This window comes from Buteo buteo, chromosome 5, assembly GCF_964188355.1.
Source record: "Buteo buteo chromosome 5, bButBut1.hap1.1, whole genome shotgun sequence".
Lineage (NCBI taxonomy): Eukaryota > Metazoa > Chordata > Aves > Accipitriformes > Accipitridae > Buteo > Buteo buteo.
Genome location: NC_134175.1, coordinates 47,391,564 through 47,417,355, shown reverse-complemented (window position 1 = coordinate 47,417,355; position 25,792 = coordinate 47,391,564). Strand labels below are relative to the sequence as shown.

General features: G+C 39.1%; 1 protein-coding gene across 1 annotated transcript in view; it reads right to left on the bottom strand.

Annotated features, from left to right (window-relative positions):
• Nucleotides 1-25,792, bottom strand: part of THSD7B (thrombospondin type 1 domain containing 7B) — a 334,900-nt gene that overhangs the window by 119,155 nt on the left and 189,953 nt on the right. Inside the window, exons 12-13 of the mRNA XM_075028934.1 lie at nt 20,999-21,131; nt 19,827-19,930 (exon numbers count right to left, since the gene is read on the bottom strand). Coding sequence (XP_074885035.1) covers nt 19,827-19,930; nt 20,999-21,131 — 237 coding nt within the window. The remainder of the gene's footprint in view (nt 1-19,826; nt 19,931-20,998; nt 21,132-25,792) is intronic.

The window sequence follows — 25,792 nt, the reverse complement described above, 5'->3', positions numbered from 1 at the left end:
TCTAAAATATTGCAGTGATATTTTGCCTTTTCTAGATCATTCATCGCGTCAGACCTTTGTCTCAATTTCTCTTTAAACCTTTGTCTTGTCCTATTTGAAGGCCCATGCTCCAGGGTTATATCTTATCAGTTAATTAACTTTTAGAATGGAAACATAGCAAAAATGACTATATAAACTTTTGCTCATATATATCAAAGCCAATGTCAACCAACGTGGTTCCTGTGTACCTAATCCAGGAGACTTATAATAAAATCTCATCTTCCCTTTACAGCCTGAGGCAAAAGTAGGTCTTGCAGAGAGATGTGTGAAGTGACGAGGTTTAGTAGAGCAATAACGTTGCTCAACAGTTTAAATATTGGTCTAGCTACTAAACTTTATGCCATGAGGTTCTGGCATTACATTATTAAATACCAAGATTTCATCCACGGTCTTCGCTTACTCAGAATAACACAAAATTCATTTCAGCAAAAATAAAAAAATCACAATTTATTTTTTTCCCCCAAAAACCCACTTGAGGGTAATGCTACCCTTCAGTAGATCAAGGCAACACTAACGGGGAAGCATGGGGGGTGTGTGTGTAATATATCAGTCCTTCACTGTAAATTAATGAACAAATTAGCAACAAAATACCAGAAGCAATGAAAACCATCACTTTCATTCAGGTCTATAAGGTCACTGCCAACAAGGAATAAAGAAGAAACCAATTAAGCTGGAAAGTTTGAATCAACAAATAAGGAAGAGGAGGATCCTTGGAGGCAATTTCCATTTTTATTTTACTGGCTCTTCACCCAACATAAGCAGATCTCAAAAAAAAAAAAAAAATCAGGTAAGAGGGAATTGAACAAGAGCCAGTGTTTGAAAATAATTTTGCCCACAGTTCAAAATGCCAATGAAAGACCCAGCAGGGAAAAAGATGAAACACAGAAAAAGAATAAAGAATTTGAATGGGAATCAGAGCCTGAGAGGATGCCACAAGGGCTGGGAGAGCCCAGCAGCCCCTCACTCAACTCCAAGCACACCTCATCCCCCAGGTCAAGTATACTTGATGAAGGTCAAGTATGAATTTTATTTTGTATTTTATCTCTGAAAAATAGGATAGCAGTGGTTTTTAATAACAAAGGGAGAAAAATCTATACATAGCAGCCAAGTGCAACACCAGACATCCCTATTCAAGAGTTCAATAAAAAGTACCATCCTGTAGTTGAAATACTCCACAAAGGATTTCAGTTGCTGAATATACCAACTTTATCAGATAATAAGTGAGCAGAGGTTTAAGCCATGTCAGGAATTAAGGCAGAAACCTTGGATTCTGACCACAGTTCCTGCAGACAACGTTGTGAGCAGCTCCCCATTCCCACAACCCCATGAAGGCAGCCAGAGGTCCCTCTGGCAGTGGCAGGCCAGCAACCTGCTCCCATCCCTCTCACCCCAAGATCTGTGCACAGCGCCGAAGGATGTAAAGGAGGATGTAAACTTAAGAAAATTCCCCTGAAGGTGATGCCAGCCCTGTATGGGACCTTCCCTCCAGGTCTACTATACAGCCCACAGCCTTACGCATTTCTGTTGAAGCCAGGTCACCTGCAGTTCATGGAAAAGGGCTTCCCCAGTGCTGGCTCTTCTTCAAACGATGGTCTAAATACCATGATAATCCTGCTACTCATCCTTTTTTATACCCACTGAGGAGCAGGGCAGAATGTTTATTCATTGCTAGGCATGAGAAGCATGTGTTTGTGAGGCTTTGGGGTTTCTGGGGGGGAGTGAGGGGTGAAGTTGTATTGGTTTGAGTCAATCAGGTGCATCACCTCGGCAGAGTTATTCTCTGCACACTCTGCGTTGTCACATAACTGTTCATCAAAGTGTTAAAAAGCAATGCTCATTTGCATATGTAGATGTTCTATAAAAAACAAAACGCACACACACACAAAACCCTTAACCATCCATGTGCAAATTTTCTTAAAACTGAATCTCCTCCAGGAGCAAATGATCTGTGATTCCCTTGGCAACACAGAAGTACTAAGAAAGCCTTAATGATCTGCATTAGAAATAAATTTCAAAGTTTGGAATATCAACATTAGGAAGCACTGAATGATTTCTTGCAGCAGGTCAAAAGTCAAATAAAGACTTTTCTTCAAAAGTATGAAAAAATTAACTATATTCTTTGACTTCATAACGTCAAATTACAAGCAGAACCTGAAGTTATGGAAAATATTAAGAGGTTACAAAGACTGTAACTTTTGGCAACACTTAATAAAACAATTAAAAACTCATATATCCTAAAGATTTTTTTGACATATTAGTAATATGATGTACAAGAATATCAAACCAAAATTGGTTCACAAATTGAAATGGATTTCTGGGAAGTTGCTCTCATTACATTACACATTAGCTACAGTTTGTATAATCAAAAGCAAAGATGTTTTCCAGCCTCTTTTAATCGAATGAAACCAAATGGCAACAGTCTTCCACATTAAGTTAGTCCCTTTCCTGACATTTGTTCTATGAGAAAATGATAAATCTGGGGGAAAAAAAGGGGGATTTCTGACTAAAATACTCCCTTCTTCCCCAGACCTCTCCAAAGAACACAGCCCACAGAAAACACAAGGTACTCATGCTGCCTTTCAGCAAACTTGAAGATAATTTACTTGGCTATTTTACATAGACATCACACTTCTACCTAAATACATACCCCAAATCCATTCCTTGTAGGTTTACATACATATATATCTTTTATAATTTACTGCCATTCCTAATTTATTTTTTTTTAAGTGCAGGGTTAAATCTATATAGGTTTGTTAAGAAAATTTCTCACGGAAGTTTCACTAAGAACAATTTTATAAAGTCAACAAAACTTCTTATCCTTCAGTTTCAATAAAATGCAAGAGAACATACTGTAGATTTAGATTACCGTATCGGTACTTTTGATTTACTCACATTTTCAAAGCGAAGACAGGCAATTCCCATATATAACTTTATTCCAAAGCTGTGACCTTGACTTTTACCAAAAGTTCAATTGCAGGGATATTGTTTTTGAGGCAAGATGAAGGAAGAAAGGAGTTCTCACAGATAAGATAATGAACTGTCAAATGCAGCTTATGAAATACTATGGTTTCAAATAGATGCTGTGATTTAATATGTGTTGACAATCGATTCAAAAATTATGACTAGGTCATTATGTAGCACACCGACTACAAAGCTTGAATTACTTATTTGTTTATCTCATAAAGCATTAGGTGTGTGAATCAGACATCCCCACAGCCTTCCATGTAAGGATCAAAAGTAACAGAATAATACTAAATTAAATACCACATATTGAAGGTGTATGATTAACAATGTACACAAGATTGGAACTTGTCAGAAGGTAAAGAAAAAAGTATTGAAAAATACTATTGGTAAAGTTACTGATTACTTCAAGATAAAAAAATAAATTGTTCTCTAGTTGTTGAAAATAATAAAGGAATGTACAAAATGGCTATTGCAACTACTAATCCACTGTCCTAAGTACTTATACAACTGTAAAAATACAGTGAAGCTTAAAAAATGACCCCAAACCACAAGATGATCTCCTAGGTGTGATGAGAATTGTATACCCATATAAACACAGAAAATAATCCTTTTTTTTCCCTCTACTCAACTTAATAGATGCAGCAAGTTTTTTCTAATAAAAAGAAAAAAAGATGAGCTGCCAATACTGATGTGTCTGCTATCAATAAATAAGAAGTCTTGATGAGAATACAAGGTTTTCCAGTACAGTAAATACGCAAAAAAAAGCCAACATTCGTATGATGCTTTGCACAAATTCTTGTATTCTACATTGTCCAATATAACAGAAGCCCACTTCATACCGCTATACAAAATGATTCTAGAAAAAATAAGCATACACTGGGGGGGGACACAGGTTACATTTAAATTAAAAGACACAAGATTGACAGTCCTCTCCCAGCAAAAGAATGAGCAAAGATTGTAAAGTGAGGAAATGCTTAACTCTAATGTTTCAAATGCTTATCTACCTTTCTATCATACATGTTTAAAATGAAGTTTAATATACTTCCCATCACGATTACGGTGGGACTCCTCAGTAACAACCGCAAACAAACATGTTACACATAATCACCTTCCAAAATCAAATTATTCTTTATCAACATGAAATCTGCTACACCTACAAAAACCTTGAATAAGTAGCAAGTAACAGTCACCTGCTACCAATACTAAACTGTTCTTTTCAGAGTAACTGGCATATGGAAATAAAGAAATGGGACCTGATTTTTCTCCCACACGAGAAGGCTGCCTAATGTACCTTGTCCCAGCACTGCCAGAGGCGGTGCCCGATGATGCACCCACATCCCTCTCCCGAGCCATGACGGCTGCTCCATCATCTTTACATTATACTTCAGCTAAGAAAACTGAGGTTTCACAATACGGCTGTATTTACTCAACAAAGCCTTAAAAAACAGACTGAAAATGTTTACGTAGTTATCACATTAACATGTATTTTTGAGTGAAACCCCATTGTAACCAATATTTAACAGGTAAATCCACATGACTGGAATAGTAACATAAAGGGGTACAGCTCTTCTGGGAAGACATGCAAATGATGGTGACATGTTTTATTTTATGTACAAATCATACACCTTTTCAGTCTCCGGGCTAGTCTGTAGAGAACAACTGACCTACTGAATGCCTGGCTGATGATGAAAAGGGAAAGGAACACATGTGCTATGCTGGGAAAAGGACCTCAAATGAGGTGAGGTCATGAGCAAGTAGGAGGACATCATCCACACTGCTCCATCTGGTGTGACAGGAACGCAGAATGGCTCAGAAAGTATAGCCAATTCATAGACTGTTTTGATGAATTTGGTTAAATTTGGTCTAGTGGGCTGGGGACAGAGTAAACTCTACCTGGCTAGATCGTAAGCTGTGAGGAGAACTAATGGAGAACGTTAGGGTGGAGGGCAGGCTGAAAGAGGATGGTCATTAAATTACACAGGTAACAGCAGTTGGGGTGGGCAGGTAGACTAATACATTCATATAAATATATCTGCATTAAAGCTAAGTAAGGTGTCCTGGAAGGCTGAGCTGGTAGGGAAAAGAAAATTGAAGAAAGGTGCAGTTCAGAAAAAAGACAAATGCCAAAGTGAAAGCTCTCCTGTTAGGGAACGGGCACAACGGTGGTAGGGATAAGCCAGAGTTTGAGAGATCAGCTAAGCTCATTCAAAACTATTCACTGCCCTCAAACAAAAGAAAGGTGGAAACTAGGTCAAGTTCCTGAGGATTAGCAGAAGACTGCAGCACAACCACGCAAAAATCAGAATTAGCAATGGGCATTAAAGGTAACAAAGGATCCTTCTGCAAATGTGGATAAAACAGACACTCTCCACTCTCCCACCCCATGTCTCCAAAAACTGGCCCAAGCCTGCACCACCCTTCGCTGAGTGGATCAGCTGCAATCCCGGGAGTGGTACAATTAGCAGTTAAAAAGAAGGCAGGATCTCAGGCCTCTCGGTCCTCTTTCAGGGAAAGAGCTGTCAAGGATTGTTGGCCATTTTGAAATTGTCTGTCCTAACAAATCCTGGCTCTAGCAAACTTATAGAAACCTATCTTGATGTGTCAGAAATGAGAATCTTTGAGACCTCATGGGGGAAGTGCAACTTACCAGTAAACACTCTGCCTATCCTTAAAACCACTGTATTTATTTTTTATTTAAGATGAGGGGCATGGAAATACAGGCCCCTCAGCTTATTTTTGATTTGCACAAAAATATTGGAACAAATAATTATCCAGCAGATGATAACTACGACAGGTAACAAAACAAAAAAAGAAAAAAGTTAAATGCATCAACTTACTTTCCGTAATAGGTTGATGGACTCTGGGAAAGAAAATGAAGAACAGTAGCCTCATTTTAAAATAGCTTGTTTCCTTGAGGACAAAAATCCTAAAAATGCTCAGCACTGTGAATCCTAAATGACATCCAAATGACTTTCTTAATAATTAAATTATATTGCATCAAAAAGCACATGCCTTTAGCAGTTTGATTCATATGTGCACGCTCTAACCGTGAGTAACTGGGTAAGCAAAGATTGGCTGGAATTGCCATAAAAACATATAGTATGCTTAGCACTAAAGAAAACCTCTGAAACGGAATAGAGCCTTTTGCTTTATGATTATCTCTGGACCTGATTCACAACTGTTTTATTACTGACTTTTGTTATTGTATCTGAATACAATTTGATTTTATGAGATCTTAAATATTACCTTTATAAACATTTCATGGAATGTTGACTCTCTATCTGCAAATTGCTTATTTGCTTATTGTATCTGTTCATTGATGCCATTGCAATAGCTTATTTTTGCATTAACTTCTTTGTTCAGTCTACTTTATCTTCTGAGAAAATCCTGAGATGGAATTTTTAATAAGAAACCCTTAAAAAAAAAAGATATAACTGTAACTGGTAAAGACATTTTCCCTTAAAGTGTTCTGTTTGCAGTATAATTCAATCAGGGAGTTTATGCCAGTCACCGTGAGATTTCAAGAAAGTACTTTGTTTATCATTTAATCAATATGATTTGAGCAACTCAGAAAGATTTTTAAATAGTAGGCTAAATTCTGTACACACCTCCTGCAACCTTACCTGAGTTTCAGACTTTTGCTCAATAAATGCTCTCCACACATCATTTCTTTTGCTTCCACCATTCTTCCTGTGCAAACTCAACACCAGTCAAAACCTGTGGCTGACCTCTTTCTAGACAAGACATATTAACTTGTTTTCAAGTAATGGAAGAAGAAGATGACTGTACTGGGAGAAAATACAACAGGATCATTGCGCTCCCCTGATCAACCTACTTGACAGGTTAATGCTAATTGATAGTTCTACTCATACACCCATCACTTCTACTGCAAACCTGAAAGTTTACATCCCACAAAGCACATACTCAAATTTTACTGAACTAAAGCCCAAGAATTAAGTGCATTTAACTTCTGGAAACACATCAAATTATTATTTCACTCATAGTCAATATTTAATACTTGCAAAACCACAGGATGAACTGCAAATTGCTAATACGTTTCATTATCATTAAGTCTGCCCCTTGGGAACACCAGCTCTCAGGGTCAAATGAAATTCCATAATCCTTCTAAATTTCTTTCATGGTTACTTTCAATATTTACATTTACCTGTGAAATTCATCTCACTAGGAAAGACATGCATCTTTCAAAGTCTTCAGATAAGACAATTTAAGCTGACACATATTTTGCCCTGTTTCTCATCAAAGCACTTAAAATTGGAAAGTTTATGCTTTCATACTGGATTTGCAGAGTATTTACATTTAAATAAGCTTAAAAAAAAGGCAAGATACATGATCTAAAGACAAAAATGAATAAAAAGCAGCCATCTTCCTATAAATGCTACAATTAATCATTATGATGAACAGATAGAAAGCAATCCATCTCGTCATACCATAGAGCTGATGTAGCTTTTCCTTTCATACACCACAGAAGTTAATTATTATGAGCAGATGTGCTTAGATTACATGAAAATTTATACTCCATGAAACAAGGCAGTGAAGATATCTACTTATTCTAAAGCACAAACGTATTCCCTGTTTGTTTGGAGGTTTGCTCGCATGCAACTTCACCAGCAACGTAGCCTGCAAAAAAACCCCATCCGTCTTGCAGGCAGTGCTTTTTATGTGCTTCACTAACCAATCATTTCAAAGCAGTACTGAAAAAGCACCTGCTTCTCAGTTCTCACAAACACGGTGCATCTGATTTGCCCCACAAATTCCCCAATGTGCCCCAAACGACGTCTGCCATGACCACATCACATGCTCTGGGGGTTAAAATGCAACAGAAGAGCTAAATCCCTCAAACTTTCTCAAGAGTTCATGTCTGCACATAGCTGCTCAGTTCTGCAGACCAATTTCTGCCTGATTTTCTCAAATATCATTAATAAGTACTTATTATTAAGATGCCCTTCCAGAGCATAAGGAATAAAATAAGCCAGCAGTGAAGGCTTGTGGTCAGCAAGGGCAGAGGCTGTGGAAGCCCATATATTCCTATCACACAGCAGTGGTTGGGAGTGGTGCCCTCTCACGTCATACACCCCCTGAGGACATGCTGATCTACTTCACCCTGAATTAAACAAATGCTGAAGTAGATGGCCTTTGACAAGCCAATTACATTTTAATAGGTCAGTTAGATTCCCTTGTACTGCGTACCTCTAGTTCAGGTGTTTCCTTCGCCTACACAAAGACCAGGATAAAAACAAAGATACAGAAAGTTAATATCCAAAAGACAGCAGAAAAGAGGTAACTCAAAGAAATTTCAATCACCTTGGGGCACTTATCAAAGAAAACAAATATATGATTGCAGGACTGAAACTTCAGGTAAACTGTCAAGAAGGAACAATATTACTGACCAGAATTGACCAGAAAAGCAGTAAAAAGTAACATTTGCTACAAGGCTTCACATCCAAGATCCAAATTTGACATTACAGAATACCCTACTTCAGGAAAACTCTGTCTAATATCAGAATATATTATTCCAAACTTTCCTTATTTCACAAAGCCAATATCAGCAATCCTTTAATAAATGATGCATGCACCAGGCAAAACCAGCTGCTGCCAGGAAAAAAAATTGACTTTAGAAAAATCTTTGTTAGAAGGTGACATTTTTTTCATTACTATCTATTGCCATCGAAGTATAGAGATGGCTTTTTTTTGTGTAGTAATTTTATTCCAGTGGAATTCCAATTCTTTGGATGAAGTTTCTCTTGATTTATTATAATATAAAGAAGATGGAATTTTCTCCTGAGTCTTTTGAGAAGCAAATTAATGACAATACTGTTAATGAAAGGGGAGACGGGGTGTTTCCAAGAGGAAAAATGCTTGGAAGTATTACTGCTGCAATCATCAGACTGATTTAGAAAGTGCTAAACACACTGCTCAGTATTTTTAATATTTCTGAACATATTTAGAAATGGTGCCAACAGAAAAGAGCACCACTGGATGCGTAAAGCAAATGTAATATTGACGATTTCACAGTTACCTGATGTATTCTCGCAAGTGCAAGCACTTCATAAGTATCTCCGTCAATTCCAGTTCTTCTACTGTCACTTTAGTGCACCCGTTTGAAAGAAAGATGCTGGGGATTTTGAAAGATAGTTTGAGCCAAGGTTATTCATTTAATCTGAAATTGAAAACTCATGTCTAAAATCTCTATTGCAGACATAAAGCTACTGGAGCAACATAAATACTCAAATTCAGATTCAACGAACATGACATCAGGATTCCTTTTGCACCTTTGTGGCATGACATATTTAACAAATCTTGTGTCTGAAGATTTATAGTAAGCCACACTGATGAGCTCTGCTATTTAGGATGCAAATATTTATGTTGAGTATTAATGCTTAATTTTTCAAAGAAACCTAATTCAATAATTTCCAATAAGAAGTGCTTTCCAACTAATGTGGAATAAGGGAAAATGCAAACTGCAACTTTCGCCAAGCTCCTCTGAAGGAAATTCCCCAAGCAGTCCAAATCTTAGCAGTCTGACAATGAACAATATCTGCTACAAATCAAACACTGCACTCCTCTCAACATCTCCCTTTTTCCTTTCACCAATAGTTGGGTTGGTTTGTTTGTTGGGTTTTTTGGTTGGTTTGTTGGTTTGTTTTTTTGGGTTTGTTTTTTTTTGGGGGGGGGGGGGGCGGTCCAAACAACTGACGGAGTCCTTTACTAGTTCATTGATGTAAGCAGGATCAGCATTTCAACCCAGAACCATCCATTTCTTCAGCTAGGTAAAATAAATATCAAACTAAGCCCCTTTGGTACTACTATACTGTAAGAATAAATGATCAGTCTTTATCCTTACAGTTAACAATTGCAGAATTTCTCACAATTTGGTGTTCTGCTTGACTGAGATCATTATGGACAAGGAAGAGGCTATTCTGGTAAAGATTGGGAGAACAACATCTCTAGTGTTTTCCTGACAACTAATAGTATAAAAGCTTTTAAATAAACTTGCTGATTTTTGGTCATGCTTCAAGGTTTCCCGTTTAAAGCATCTATTTGAAGAAAATTTCTCCTTAAGGCCATTTTCCAGAGAACCTGGATCTTATCCTGCTCAGCTCAGATGAATTTTTAACAATTTCCCTATGAACAACAGCAGCTTTGGCATGAATTATCTTTGGACTTGTAAACAGCACAGCCATGACAAGGAGGAAATTAAAATTTTATAAAAGCAAAAGTAGATCTAAATCGGTACTGAATGGGACTGCTTGCAACATGGAGAGGTGACCAAGAGGGACATGAAAGTGTTATATAAAATAGCAAACAAAAAAGGAGACCAAATGGGACCAAATGTCTCAAGAACAAAGGATGATTCAATTAAATTGAAAACATCAAGAACCTAAAATAGTTTACTCACTGCAGGGTTAACCCATTGAACTGAGGTATGCCAGACACAGACAGAGGCCAAAAGATTAGGAAGAACATGAAAAAATCAGATATTTTTATAGCTAGTTACAGTAACAGTTACATGAGCTTATATAAAATATTAAGGATTATAAACCCTCACGTTTCAGGTTTTAAGTCAACAAAACACAGAGTTTTAGGATGAAATGGCTCCTGTATTTCTGAGAAGGAACACACAAGGCTGTGTGATCAGGTCTACTTACAACTTACCCATGGCCACAGAAAAGATTTTTGTTATAGTTTATATGAAGCATAACCACCCAGGCCTACTGTTCACGTAATAAAAAATTCTCAGGATTTGTATGAAAAGTCGGAATCAACTGTTCATAGCCAGGATTTTAAATCACTGGAAGCTGGTGCTAAAAACAAATCATAATTGGAAGGGCCTGTCTCCAGTTTGGGGGAGAGATTGCTCTTCATTATGTCTCTCATTATGTCTTTCATCCTCCTGAGTGAGTCTCAGCACAGTTTGGTTCTCCTTGGACATCTTTCATCTACTATACTCTGTTTAATGACAATCCATCATTTAAAAAAGGACCCCAAAAATGACTTTCACCAACGATAGTTGCTTAGATCATACAGACTACACACTAGATGAAAGAAATCTTAGGAGGACCAAAGAGAGCTGAACTTAATCAGAGGGATGAAAGACAAAATGAAAATCTATCTACCCTTACATTTAAAAAGGAGTTTCCTTCAGATAAGATGATCTCAACTCTCTCTCTGTACCTGTTAAATATGGTGTGAGTAGTACTGTCAGATCATTTGGGACTTTTATGATTGAGATGCTCTAGCAATTCCTGTAAATTGTACACATTTGGATGGTGCTGTCTTTGACTTTGAGGTGATCGGGCCATTTCCTATTGATCTAAAACCTTCTTTCCCCCCTTCTTCCCTCCTTCCTCCTAATCAAGGCAGAAATACATAGCCTGGAAAGCTTTGATGTTCCTCTGCTTTACTTCTCATTATTTTGATCTTTTAACAATCCCTCTATTGGTACATGCTTGTAGTATACATTTTCAGTGTTCATGCCTTCTGGCTTCAAAAGACTTTCCTACTTGATCAAGACTTTTTTCTTCCCCAGAAAACAAATGCTGTGTGTGGTACTAAGATGCTGATATTTGTTTTGTTTATCAGATAGGAACAGTATGTAGTTAAGCTAGAAAGCCTGCTTATTTCCTTCTTCAGAGTGGCATATACTGTCCTGTTTTTGAAGGAAATCACATATATGTAATTTATCTGATGCAGTCTTCATCATCTTTATTTTACAGAAAGCCTACAGATTACTGAGTTGCCTTTGGATAAAATGTTGCACTGTAGATTGCTGTCAGGACAAATTCTCTAGGAGTCTCCTCAATTTTTATGTTGCTGGCATAAGGCTACGGTGACAGAAATGAGTTGGAGTCTCTCTTGCTATTAGTTAGTGTCTATAAACTAACGTCATGCCAATTCTCCTACTGCCTATGAAATACTCTTACAGCAGCTATACCTGAGGTGGAAGCCGGGCCAGACCCAGACTGAAATATATTAGCACTGTTTTAAGCATCTTGTGATGTCTGCTGACATCTCTCATGAAAAAAGGAGGGTAGTCCACCATCACTCTTGTGTGAACAACCTGTCACCGGAAAATCAGTATCAATCTTTCTTCCCGTTGTCCTACCAACTAAGACCTAAGGAAAGAAAAATTGGTCTACAGGAACACATTACCTGGAGATCTGTGGGATGTAATACAATACAAGGACATATTTCCATTCCCCAAACCAGTACCCAGCTGCACACTCCAGCGCAGCCATGCACATATTTACACAGACAACTCTGCTACGCCACCAGGTTTTAAGAAATTGGCCCAGGATAATTTCTATACAAGCAGGTGATTTTATTTCTCATAAATTAAACTGCAGGAATCTCAAAGGCAGCCATGAAATGCTCAGAGAGATTGATCCATCACACCTCATATAGCCTCATCTGTCCCTTTCCCTCTCCTCCTGCTCCTGGTCAATTCTAATGTTCCAAAACTGAAATAAATCCCACTGAAAATCTGTCTGGGAGATGGTATCTTCCTCATTTCACTGGTGCAGGAAAGGCTAAAAATGCATACATGCATACATGGCATTAGTATTGTATTTTTGTCACCTCCTCCTTAATTTTTCCTTGTTTTCCCCTTTGTGAAACACTGTCACACATTTTTGCATGAAGCTAATCTACTATCAAATCCACAATTAAACCCAGGCTTTGGGAAATAATTTAAAGATCAAAGCCTGTCAATAAAATGATAGAAATTACATACAAACAATCCAGACTCATGTAATAAAACATCCATACTGCAGTGATAAATCTCTCCAACTCCTGCATGCAGATATACATAGTTCACCAAGAATGAAGATAAATTTTAAATGTAAAATCAAGGGTAAAATTTCATTAAGTTCAAGAGATTTTAATTCGTTCACTGACACTCGCCAGAGCTTAGACTCCTAAATACTTAATTTCCTTCTGCTAATAAAATTTGGGTATTTTGAAAAAAGGTTCCTAATCTATTCTGAATCTATAGGCAAACCAGGAGTTGGAATTACTCAAGAGAAAGTTTAGATGTTTTTATTTGACCTTAATTGTTTGTCATTATTTACAGTGGCAAAAAGTGTTACAGAACAACAACAACAAATGTTAAAAATATTCTGGTTTATGAATCAGAATAAATTTCACTAACTTGGAGATCATAAAGAAAATGTAAGAAATACATGATTTTAGGATGGGCAGTTTTTTACAACAGTATAATGCTACTCATGCATAGTACGTAACTCTTAATTCCAGCCTTACCTCTACAGTACCACTGCCCATCTTTCTACATAGTACGAGTGCTGCACATTTTTTTCTTTAACAAAAATTTCACTTTTCTGATTACAGAGAATGCTCTAATTTATCCAACATGTATTTTTGGCCTGCCCTTCAAAGTACTTACAATTTGCAATTACCCAGATGTGTTATAGATGTACTTTCTATTTCATTATACACACTGTTAGTGAAAATACTGAAGACAGTCAAGAGTACGTGTGCCCTGCGGGAAGCCATATGAAATGGCCTTCATGGTTCACAGCAAATAACTGGTAACAGACCCTTGAATGTGTTTTTCAATAAGCTGCACAACCACCTCACCCTGCATTTCTCTAGGTCAGACTTTCTTATTGCACATGGGAGACCATCACGTGGGACTGGACTCAAAGGCCTCCTCAAGTCAAGAGGGCTGCTTTCCACTTACCTTATTGCCTAACCTCCAGCCCACTGCCTCGTCAAGGAAAGAAATCAGATTATCAAGAACAAATAATAGTAAACCAGTTCTGGTTTGGTTGTTTCTCATTACCTTATTACTCTTCATGTGTTTATAAGCTAAAAATTGCATTATCAGTGACAAGAAAATAACAATACAGGTAACACGACCTTCATGAATTTGCAATATCATGTAGAGTGGCTACATAGGTAAAGTGTTGGTGAAGCCCTGGGCAGAAATGGCTAATAACAGACTGAGGCTCTCCCTCCTGGAAAGGCAACCCCTCGAACCTCAATCCCCATCCTAGACAGACTTTACAAACAAGACCCAGCTCCTGTCATTACCCTGGTAATTATTTTCCCCTCAACTATTTGCTACCAATGCCACCAGCTGCCAGGCAAGTGTCTTCCAGACTGTGACACTGGCTGGGACCGCTCAAGTTCAGCTTGCTGTGCTGCCGTTTGCATCCCTGCAACCACCCACTACCCTAGACTAGTATCATCAGAAGAAACACTGACAAACCTAATGAATCCCCAGCATCACTCAGAAAAAGGCTCAAGGTGCCATTGACCTACCAGGCAAAGTTAATATAGGAGGGAGCTACTGATGACACGTAAGCTGCTGTCAGCTGGACAGATTTATAAACAGGACTGTACCGCAAAGCACTGCTCATAAAATATCCCCATCTAACTGAAGCAGTCCATGTCTTCGCCACGTTTACTATCATAAATGTATTCATTGTAAACTTTAGGTTATCACATTGCCTCTAGCCTGTAAATTATAACAGGATTCTAATATCTACCTCCTGAAACTGGTAATTCTGTGCAAAAGCATTCTGCAACTCAAATTACAGTGAATGCATCTGTTAATTTAGCTAATCAGCAGTTATATTAACTACCTACAAAACAGGGAATAAGAACCGTTGGGTGACTATCTTATGAGCAAAAAAAAATTGTAACACTGATGCTTTTTTGATGGCATGTCTCATTATAAATAGGTTACCATAAAATAATTTCAGCAAACAGTAATGTATATGGCCATTACTGTGTTACAGATTGATAATACACAAGATAATACAGCTAAAGGATGCCTGTTTGAAATATTTTTGTAGATGCAATGTTAACAGGCAATACCAAAATTTATCCTTTCATCTTTTTTAGTATGGAACACGTTAACTTAGTCACTAATTTATTAAAAATTATGTTTGTAATCACAGTTCTGCCTATATTTTATATAAGATTTTACTGGAACTATCACTGCATTTAGACACACTCAGAAAACTTAGCAGCTTGCTACCATTTTTGTTCTCACAATGATAAGTTTTTGATCTGCATCTCAGTCTAAAACCAGTCTTGTCTGCAATATCCCTATAGCTATCAGGAAGCTTCAGAGCAAGAGCCAGAAACCTGCAATGAAGGAGACGGGAATCTTAAATTGCTTCAGTCCAGTGCTGCCTGCATTCTACTTTTTCACTGTCAATTCATACATCAACTTTTCAAATGAAAAGGATTATATTTAGCACCAACCATGTTAGCAAAGTCCACGTGGTGTGAATTTACAACCTGGTTAAAGAAGGAAAGAAATACATCATACGTGGTCTGATAGTAGTCCATACCAAAAGAAATATTCCACTGAGATGCCCAATGGCCTATCCAGTATCGATCCACCCCATGACCTCAGGTGAGCCAGGGAAAGTGCACTTCTCCAAAGCAGAGGAGTTTCTCACTACTGCATTAGTGGGTGTGTTGCTGTTTTCCTGTACATAAATCAATAAATTATTCTCTAAGAATATTTGCTGCTCTGCGTCACAGCATTTCTGTATTCTTGCAATGGGGAGCCACAGCTCTGAGGTAGACTTATTGTCTCGTTAACGGGGGGAGATATGGTCAAATTCCCCAAATGAATCACAGTTAAGAAGTGGCACGAGCAGAAGAAATAAGACATGACATGTTCCATTGCTGCAGCTTCTCCTTGCTTCTGGAAAGTAACTACTTTTTTCATAACCATGTTGTCAGTGTATTTCCAAGACTAGTTTTTAAAGCGGAGTCTCATTACACCAGTCTGGTCTTTAATACGTGTCTATTTACTTTTATCAATGGCTTTTGAAGCAGCCTTCAAAGACACTTGCTTAAAACAGGCTTTCCATCCACTAATTAAACCTTAACAATCCCTTGTAATGAGCAACACATTTTTTCCCCCAAAATGTACGTGTCTAAGGTGGCTGCTCATGTCAGCACTGAAGGGAGAGGTCGTTTCTGAAGGATCGTCCATAACAAACATCAGAGAACAGTAAAGTCACTGAAGGGCATTCAAAGCAGAAGCAATTTTCATAGAATCATAGAATGGTTTGGGTTGGAAGGCACCTTAAAGATCATCTAGTTCCAACCCCCCTGCCATGGGCAGGGACAGCTTCCACTAGACCGGGTTGCTCAAAGCCCCATCCAGCCTGGCCTGGAACACTGCCAGGGATGGGGCATCCACAACCTGTTCCAGTGCCTCACCACCCTCACAGTGAAGAACTTCCTTACATCTAATCCAAACCTACCCTCTCTCAGTTCAAAGCCATTACCCCTTGTCCTATCACTACATGCCCTTGGAAAAAGTCCTTCCCCAGCTTTCCTGTAGGCCCCCTTTAGGTACTGGAAGGCTGCTAAAGGTCTTCCCGGAGCCTTCTCTTCTCCAGGCTCAACAACCCCAACTCTCTCATCCTGTCTTCATAGGAGAGGTGCTCCAGCCACCTGATCATCTTCGTGGCCCTCCTCTGGACTCGCTCCAACAGGTCCATGTCCTTCTTATGTTGGGGCCCCATAGCTGAATGCCAGGTGGGGTCTCACAAGAGCAGAGCAGAGGGGGAGAATCACCTCCCTTGACCTGCTGGTTACACTTCTTTTGATGCAGCCCAGGATACGGTTGGCTTTCTGGGCTGCAAGCACACATTGCCGCGTCATGTTGAGCTTCTTGTCAACCAACGCCCCAAGTCCTTCTCCGCAGAGCTGCTCTCAATCCACTCATCGCCCAGCCCGTATTTGTGCTTGGGATTGCCCTGACTCATGTGCAGGACCTTTTCTCACAGTCTTGACACCTTCTAGTAAATTAGTCACTTGTCGAGAAAAATGACAGCTATATAGCAATAGAAAAGCTTGTAAAGCTCTTCATTTACTGTTAGAAATGTTGTCTGTGTCACTGTCAAGCAACAGTAACATCCCCACCCTGTTTTACTCTCGAGTCTCAGGGGCTTTTTGCAAATCATGCCTTAATGAAGTTTAAATAACAAGTATATTTTTTAGTTCTAAATGCCACTTTTCTCTTACCTGCATGATTGTTTTCTGAATAAGTTAGTCCACTGAAGCTGATATACAAAATGAAAGGCTATTGTAATTAGTGTAATATCATTCCAAGATAAAGCCATGAAAACTGCAGCTTCAGACAGCTGTCATCTCTTTGGCTATTCTGCTTATTATTCACAGACAACTTCTGGTATCTTCTGCATGTTACATAGTATGTTTATGTGCAATTTCAGTGAAAACACTCATGGAACAAGATCTGTAAGTATCTATCTCAGAATCTAGCCTAGAGAAAGAATGCAGCTTGAAAGTCATTTCAGACTTAATTTTCCCTCAGCACAGTCATCATTCTAAATAGGTACACATAAACATACGCTTGCTTTCTTTAGGAATAATTTATATGAATTCAATGTCCTTATATAATTGGCTAGATACGACAGTCGCTGAAAACTGAAATCCTCTTATTTAGATGACAGTCAGGATATGGACAGCAAAAGAAAAATAATTCTAAAAATGGATGCTCTAAGGAATAGCAAGACTGATTATCTTCAGTGTAAAAAGGGTAATTGCTGTTACATGGTAAAAAAGAAATTGGGCAAATTCATATAAATACTCTTTGGAGAATAAGCACTTACTGGCTAAAGACGCTGACACATTATGCAAGCCAATTACTGCGTGGAGTGGTGGTGATACCTCGAATGCAAACTCATTTGTAGGATGCCTAAATATTGCAGGAAAGCATCTATCTATAACACCTGGCGTTCTTCCACTGATGGCATGGATTCCCCTGAAAAGATCCACAGACTCACAGAATCATACAATGTAATTTAGAACGGAAGGGACCTCTGAAGGTCCAATGCCTTCTCTAAGCGGGACTGACCTCAAAGTTAGAAAAGGCTGCTCAAGACTTTATTCAGTTGAGTTTTCAGTATCTCCAAGGAATGTACAGTCTCTCCAGGCAATTTGGGAATTTCCCTCACTACAGTCTATGTCTGTTACCTTCTGTTACTTCACTGTGCACCTCTGGGAAGAGTGTGGCTCTATCTTCTCTGTGGACCCCACTCCCATTAGACACTTCTTCAGGCTGAACAGGCCAAAATCCCCAGCCTCACCTCACATATTATTTCAAAAATATCTCCAAAGACCCCCTTCATGGTGAAGAATGAGAGGATCAGAAGTCCTCCAGTATTGAGGTCTACAAGCTGAAGAGACCCTGGAAAGCATGGAAGCAAATGCCAGCCTTGGCTAAATGGCTACTCCCTGACAATATGGTGACACAGCACCTCTTCACACATGCTAGCTGCTCTTGAAGAGTTCAAGTAGCAGGAAGGTGTGGTATTAACAGCAGCTTTGTGAAAGTTTCCCTCGTTAAACACTTCTGTAGATAAGATACAGGATCACTGAAAATCCAGCAGCTTGTTTTCCAGAAGCAATATGGTCAGAGTTAGCAGCTTTGTTTCAGCTGCCTTCTCCATGGAGATCACTCCCCTTGTTTGTAGGAAATATCTTGAAAATCTTCTTCCATGGTTTTCATCTAAGAATTCATTTTCCTGAAACCCCACTCATCCTCAGTAATACCTAGCTGACTGGTTCTATCACTACATGTAATTATGAAAACCAAAGCTGTTACAAAACCCACAGTTAATTAGAAAAAGTGAACGTGGCACTGAAACAAATTTTGTTTAAGCCCACCACGCTATGAGATTCCTTTTCCATGATTACCCCAGAACAGCACATAGCCTATGTAATTGTTGGAGGACTCTCCACAGAGTAAAAATAAGCGTGATACTCTTCTATTATACTTCAAATTCTGTCAGAGTAAGATTAATATAAAGTTCATGTACCTACTGTAGCATAAAGATCACCATCTCTTCACACAGAGATTGAGGAATACATTTTAGGATGTCTCAATTTACAGAGCTCTCTTTGAAAACCTTGTGGAAAGGCTCATGGTCAAAACCTAGTTAAAGATATTTACTCCTTTGAGCTTTAGTTTAAAACACATTTCTTCTTTCAGGTACAGCCCACATACTGTCAGGGCTTTTCTTTCTTTTCCTTTGTTTCCAGATTATATAAGAAATTCACTTCATCTTTAAAGAATAGTTTCTACCCTTGTGAAGGAGTAAATTACTATGTCAAGTTTCGTTAGTTAGCATACCTGTATAGCAATTTTTTTTCAATAAAAATAACCTTTTGTTAAAGGTTTCATTAGATTTCCCAGGAGACTGATAACAGCCAAATCTTCAGCCATCTGCAGGAACCACTACAGACTCTGATCACATACTCTGAACAGCGAAATTCTTCTCAACACTTTTGTTCAGACAATGGAATCACTGTATTTTCCAAGCACTTAATCATGCCAAGGGCAGGAGCCCAAAGCCTTTACCCACGCTGAACTTCTCCAACAGTCTTAATGAAAATCAGGCCTCAGGCAAATTATTAGTAAAATTTAAAATCATGAGGAAATGATCCTTTCTAATTTTAGCATCAAGAATGGATTACTTCATAGAAGCCTATAGATAGATAGTTCATTTAAAGTCCACACGCTTCATCTTTAGGCAGAAGAGCAGGTTACTGTAAAGATACTTGAATACCAAGCATAAATCCCCTCCTATACTCCAAGCATACTCTCATGTTACTGGTACTTTAACATCCAGCACAGCAGCAAAACTACAATGGGTCCACTTCCCAAAACATTTTAAGTGCTTCAGTCACTTAGTTTCCAATGTAGCTACTGTAAAAGAGTAAAGACCCTACTTAAATGCCCCACTCCAACACCTTAAATATTTGGAGGCCGCATGGAGAAAGCTTACCCCTTGACTGCAAACCGTGTCCACATGCCTCATTATGTCCCAGCACACCCTGTCTCACTGAATCTGGCACCAGCACACAGTGACTCCAGTGGTGGGTCTTCCACCTGCAAGAGGAAAAGGTTAACAATTAAGTGGCTGAAACAAGAAAACAGTTAACAGGTCCAGGCAAAAACTTCAGTTACAAATGATGATACACTGTGGTGACTTAAGGAAAAATAGAGTCAAAAAGCTGTAATTACTCCTGAAATAAGCACTGTAAACTTAAATTCAGATGTAAGGTTCACCTTCTAGAAAGCCACATCATCCTCCAACGTTTCCCTTTCTCATTTTTGTAGGGCATGGTTTCAAACTTACATAAAATACACAGGAAACTTCTTCAGTGGGCTTTGAAATTAGGCTCTCCTCCTGCAAGCCTGTTCTCATACAACCAATGCTGTTCCAAATCTGCTTTCTATGCTATGTGTGCCAGTCAAGAACACGAGAAAGCAGCTTTCCATAGCACTATGCGGTACAGAGCCAGGCAGAGCTGAGCGATGTGACTCCTGCTTTGGTACCACCTTCATCTCCCTGCTCTGCTCTGAGACCATGTCCTACAGGATGCGCGGGCTGGAGATTTATATGCAAAGATACAATGCTTTTCTATTTACTAATATTGTGTAACAGATGTGTCACAGAATTTTAATGAAGAGTGGTGAGTAATTGCCTTATTGTACTATTTGTCTAATCAGAATTTTAAGTGCGCATTATTCACTGGAATTAGAGCATCAGGGGAAAAGACAAGAATTTCTGCAATAAGTATACAATTACGATTAAGGCAGTTGAGTGCCTGTGGTCCCAAAATAGCTTACATTGATTTTTTAGATACATTGAGGGTGGAGTTCCCAGTAATAGCTTCCTTAAACACACTGAACCCTTAGGTTACCATTGCTAGGAGCTGTGTCTGTTGGTGCTTGTTCTGATGATGCCAGACCTACTGAAACTCTAGTTTGAACTCTACTTCTATACAGTTTGCAAGGTTTATTACTTGTACATTGTTATTTGCTTATAACTCTGCATTCTCCAGTTTTATGTCATTTGCTGGTAGAAATTGTGCAGGACAATTGCACAAGAGTCATTTCTGGCGCAGTGGACACCCACTAGCAAAAGGCTGATTCCCAGCTAACACTTTTTACCTGTACACTGGACAGACAGGAATATCTTCACATTCTCTTTCCTCATACAAGGTGTCCGGGCACGCCTGTCCCCCATTGGCAGCATCCTGAACGATAATCCTATACCGGGACTGCTTAACTGCTGTGGCATTGCCTGGAAAACAACAAAAAAATTGCCTTCTAGACACAGTTGGCACCCCAAGTTAGTTATCTAGCTGCCTTGCCTAAGAACATGCTTTGCCTTTTATTTATATTTTGAAATCATGAGCACTCTGGCACTACCCAAAGAAGGGAAAGAATGGTACACTGGATTAAAAGCTACCACTACTCGCTTTAAAATTATAAATAGTTCAGCAGAACAGCAGCTGGAAGGCTGATAAATCAACAGCCTAAGAGATGCATCAAAAAATGGCTTTTTAACAGAACATCAAATCAGACAAGAAAATAAGTATGAGCACATACTTAAACACCTGAACAGGAGAAAAGAATAAAAACAAAAAAAACCCCTAACAGTCATAATGGAAGGGTTTGTTTCTGAAAACATATTCTGGTGGTCTCAGACTTCTACCAGTAGCCCATCTTCATGGGTCTAGAAATACAGATGATAACTTCCTGATAGAAAAACCATTGCAACCAACAGAGGCTAACTCTCTGCTTAACCTGAGTCAATGCAAGATCAATCCATCTAGAAACACAGTTCACAAAATCTACAGTACAGAATGCAGCATGAGAGACAAGCGTAAGATTTATCTATATATCTCTATAACTAAACCAAACTCAATCCTTGGCTATGTAAGCAGTAAGTACTAACTGAGAGCTGGTTTAACCACTGTGTATGGCATTAGTACTTCTTTGGGTACTGTATTCACGCTTCAAAAACAGATGCTAGAAAACTAAAAAAGGATCTTAGCAGAACTCTGTAAAGGATTCCAGACCAGGCAAACATCTTTTAGTAGTGGACTTCATCAAATTTGTCCAAGAGAGGAAAGCAGTGTATAAATTAGCCTGCTTATGAGTATTATTCTTCCAGCTCAAGATAAGGCTGAAGCTGCAGTAGCGAGATTACAGTGCATTAGAGTAGAAGGAAAACTTGCGAAAACTCACACCATGAACACAAAGTACAAGTACAGATCCAGTAAAAATGGTTGGCTCTAAAAATATCAAGTTATACAAGCCTTCACTCACGCACATGCTACCACTGTGTGATCACCACAAAGGGACTTCGGACCTGGCAGGATGTTGCTCAACCCAGCTGCTACCCTGAGGCAGGACAAGTGCATCCAGGGTGATCCCCCTCCTGCTTCTTTAACAGCCACTACCTGAGGCAGCTCTACAGCTTCCCACAGTCTCCTTTCAGACACCTGATTCAGAGCTTGTAAAGCCTCACGGAGAGCCTTTTCTTAAAATCTAGCCCAAGTTGTTGCTCCTGTAAATTAAGCTAAATCTTTTTTATCTTCTGTGCACTAGATGTAAAAAGAGTTTACCCCTATCATCTGATGCATAACCTTTATTAAATTTCAAGGGCTTGTAATAACTCTAAGTCTTCCCATCTCTAAATTAAGCAAACCCCGTTCTTCATGGGTCCTATTCAATTACCTCTCATTGCTTACTTTCTTACAGCACTGCGCCCAAGGAATCCCACCTGCAGCCTTATCAGTGCACAGTACAGTAACACCTCTGGTGTTTTACATACAACACGCCCATGAGTTTGACGAGCCCAATGTAAGTTTTAGCATTTCAAATTGTTGACTTTCATTCATTTTGTAGTCCATTGTATGTCCAGAGGTGCCTGAGACAGTACAGATGTCTACTTCCCAGTCTGTCTTTGTGCAATCAATTTTTCATTCCCAAGTTACATTTTGAGGAATTTCTCCATTATTTCAATATCATTTCATATATTGTCTATTGTGTTTCCTACCTCTTTCAGCTCTGCACCATCCACTGATATTATGCAAGCACATGAGCTGTTCAGACAAATATCACACAGAACTGGGGCAAGAAGAATTTTTTGTAGGACTGCCCTTGGCTCATGTTCCAGTTTGATCATGAATAGTGGACATCTATCGGCCAACCGACTGGAAGCAGCTTTGCAGAGAAGGACATGGGACTCCTGATGGACAAGTTGACCATGAGGCAGCAATGTGCCCTTGCAGCAAAGGAGGGCCACAGCAACCTGGGCTGCGTTAGGAAGAGCATCACCAGCAGTTCGAGGGAGGTGACCCTTTCCTCTCTACTCAGCATTGGTGAGACAACTGGGTGTCGTGTCCAGTTCTAGGCTCCCCAGGAGAAGAAGGATGTGGGCACACTGGAGTGAGTCCAGTGAACAGACACAAAGACTATTTAGGGACTGAAGTATCTGACATACAGGAAGAGGTCAGGAAAGCTGGGGCTCTTCAGCCTGGAGAGGAGAAGGCTCATGGGATCTTATCAATGTGTATCAATACCTGACAGCAGGCAGCAAAGGAGACAGAGACGGACTCTTTTCACAGTGATATCCACTGAGATTTTTCAAGCAGCTGAGTACCCATTTAACGGTGATTTAATTCAAGTCACTGTTCCTCAGCTTCCTGATAGAAGTTTAATGTGCCAAAAATCTACCACTTCCTTTAATTAGAGCAGCTACGCTGTCAAAAAAAAGGAGATTAAATTTATTGGGCATGATTTGCTCTCAATAAATCCATACTGGCCAGTTTATTAGAATCCGATTTTTGAAATGTTTATATCTTGAGTAATAACTTCTTGTTGTGTTTTTTCTACATAACGAAGTTAGGATGAGTAATCTACAATTTCCTTGACCTTTCTTTTTTTCAGGGTGGGGGTGGTGTTGGTTGATTGGTTAGTTTGGGTTGTCTTGGTATTACCGAGTTTTAGTTAGTTCCTTAGGACGTAGCAATTTCTCACCCAGAAGATTGTCACTAGATGCTCTGGCATTATTTTATTACTTCTTTCTCTGTTCACACAGCCCTACTGACATGGGAACATCTAATTTATGGAAATACTTATTCTTTAGTCCATTCCTCTCCTGGCTGCAGACAGGAAACAATGGTAGCAATTGCACATTCCCCGTGTTGTGTTTCTCCTGTTTCTCAGAAAGTAACGGACATATATTTCATGCTGTTTCCCCTTACTTTTAATCCATTTATGTAATTCTTGTTATCTAATATCCTCTTATAGCTTAATTTGCATTCTCGATTTCTTGTTCCTAATTTTTGTGAAACAATTTGACAATCAAAAAGGAAACAAGATTCTGAACAACTCTGATGATGAGAAAAGATTAAAAAAAGGGCTTCTCTAGCTGTGTTTGATGTTTTCTCTTCATGGTTTGAAGCATGAACATGCAGGTCGTATACAGACCCACACATGCCTTGTTCCCCTGTGCTACTGGCTTGCCATTATAGTCATTTCAGGATAGAAAGTAGAGTCCAGTAGGGCTTCAGCCCTTTGTACAGTCTTTCTTGGTAGCTTCCAGGTCTTCTACACTCCTGTCTGCACAGAACACATTCCCAAGAGGTGTAGCTACCAATTCTCTCAGTTTGTTGAAGTCTGCCTTTTTTTAAAATGTCTTGCTGATATTGCCATCCTTCCTTTCTCCTAAGAATCATGAACTCTATCACTTTGTGATGATTTTCATTCAAATTATCTACCACCATTAGAATCTTAGCCATTTTCTTCCTATTAATCAGCACCAAATCTAAATGAGCTTCCCACAGTAATTTTCTCCACCTCAAGAAACTAAATTATCCTCAACATTTATTGCACATTACTCAAACCCCATTTTCAAAATTGAATTTCCTCATTGGCTTTTCTACAGCATTCCTTACAAATGTTAATGAACGTAATTTTTATATCTCATTTAAAATTGCTATAGCCTGATTTTCCAGAGTATTAGCATTATGTAGGACTGTCCTTTTAAAGCCGAACTTCAGCTGATTTCAAGCATGGCTATGACTGCTTGCCGTCCTGAAAAAATCAAGCCTCAGGATCTCAAGACCATCTTAACTTCTATGTCCTTGACTCTGCAACTCAGGTAATGCTGTTTGAGAATTTCGGGGGTGCCTTACCTCTGCTTCCGCTCCCACCTCGCTGTCCCACCAGCCACCAGTCTCCTCTCCTTACACACAGAGCCATATGACTCCTTCTGTCAATCCACTCTTCTCATTCCTCCCTTGCTCTTGCATCTTTCCTGCCTCTGCATTTGACCCCCAGGGCTTCCCTGGTACCCTGCCCAGGGCTCGGAAGGGTGCATCACCATTCTCAGGCGAGGGACAAAATCCTTGTTCACTACCGTAAAGCGTGCTATATCTGCTCCAGCTTCTACAGGAAACATTCAGCTTCATACTCTTTGCTCCTGACCAGATGGAAAGGCAGAGTCTGGTCAACACAAGACTCTGAGCACACAAACAATAAGGACAGATTCTCCAAGATTTTAGTCACCAAAATCAGAGCTGTCTCCAGTATTTTTGTGTAGATAAGAGCTTTTGAAGGGGTAAGTCTTTAACTTTGACCACCTCTGGCTTGTCTATGAGACCTGAAAGTGGCAGATCCTTGACAGAAACTGGCTGACACAAGGTAGAAGTCATCAGAATTTCTTATTGTAGCACAACATGCGTTTTATCCACTTTTACCCCACCTCGTTTCCAACCTGATTTAAGGCATGGGGAAGTAAACAGGACAGTTACTACCTAACACTTCATGTAAGCTTGTTTAGAGAAAGTGAAATTTCTAACCTTCCCCCTGGACAACAATGCCCAGAAGAGGAGAGGTACATATAGGTACCATCTATTTTCAGGAGGAAGATGAAAAATACTATTTATT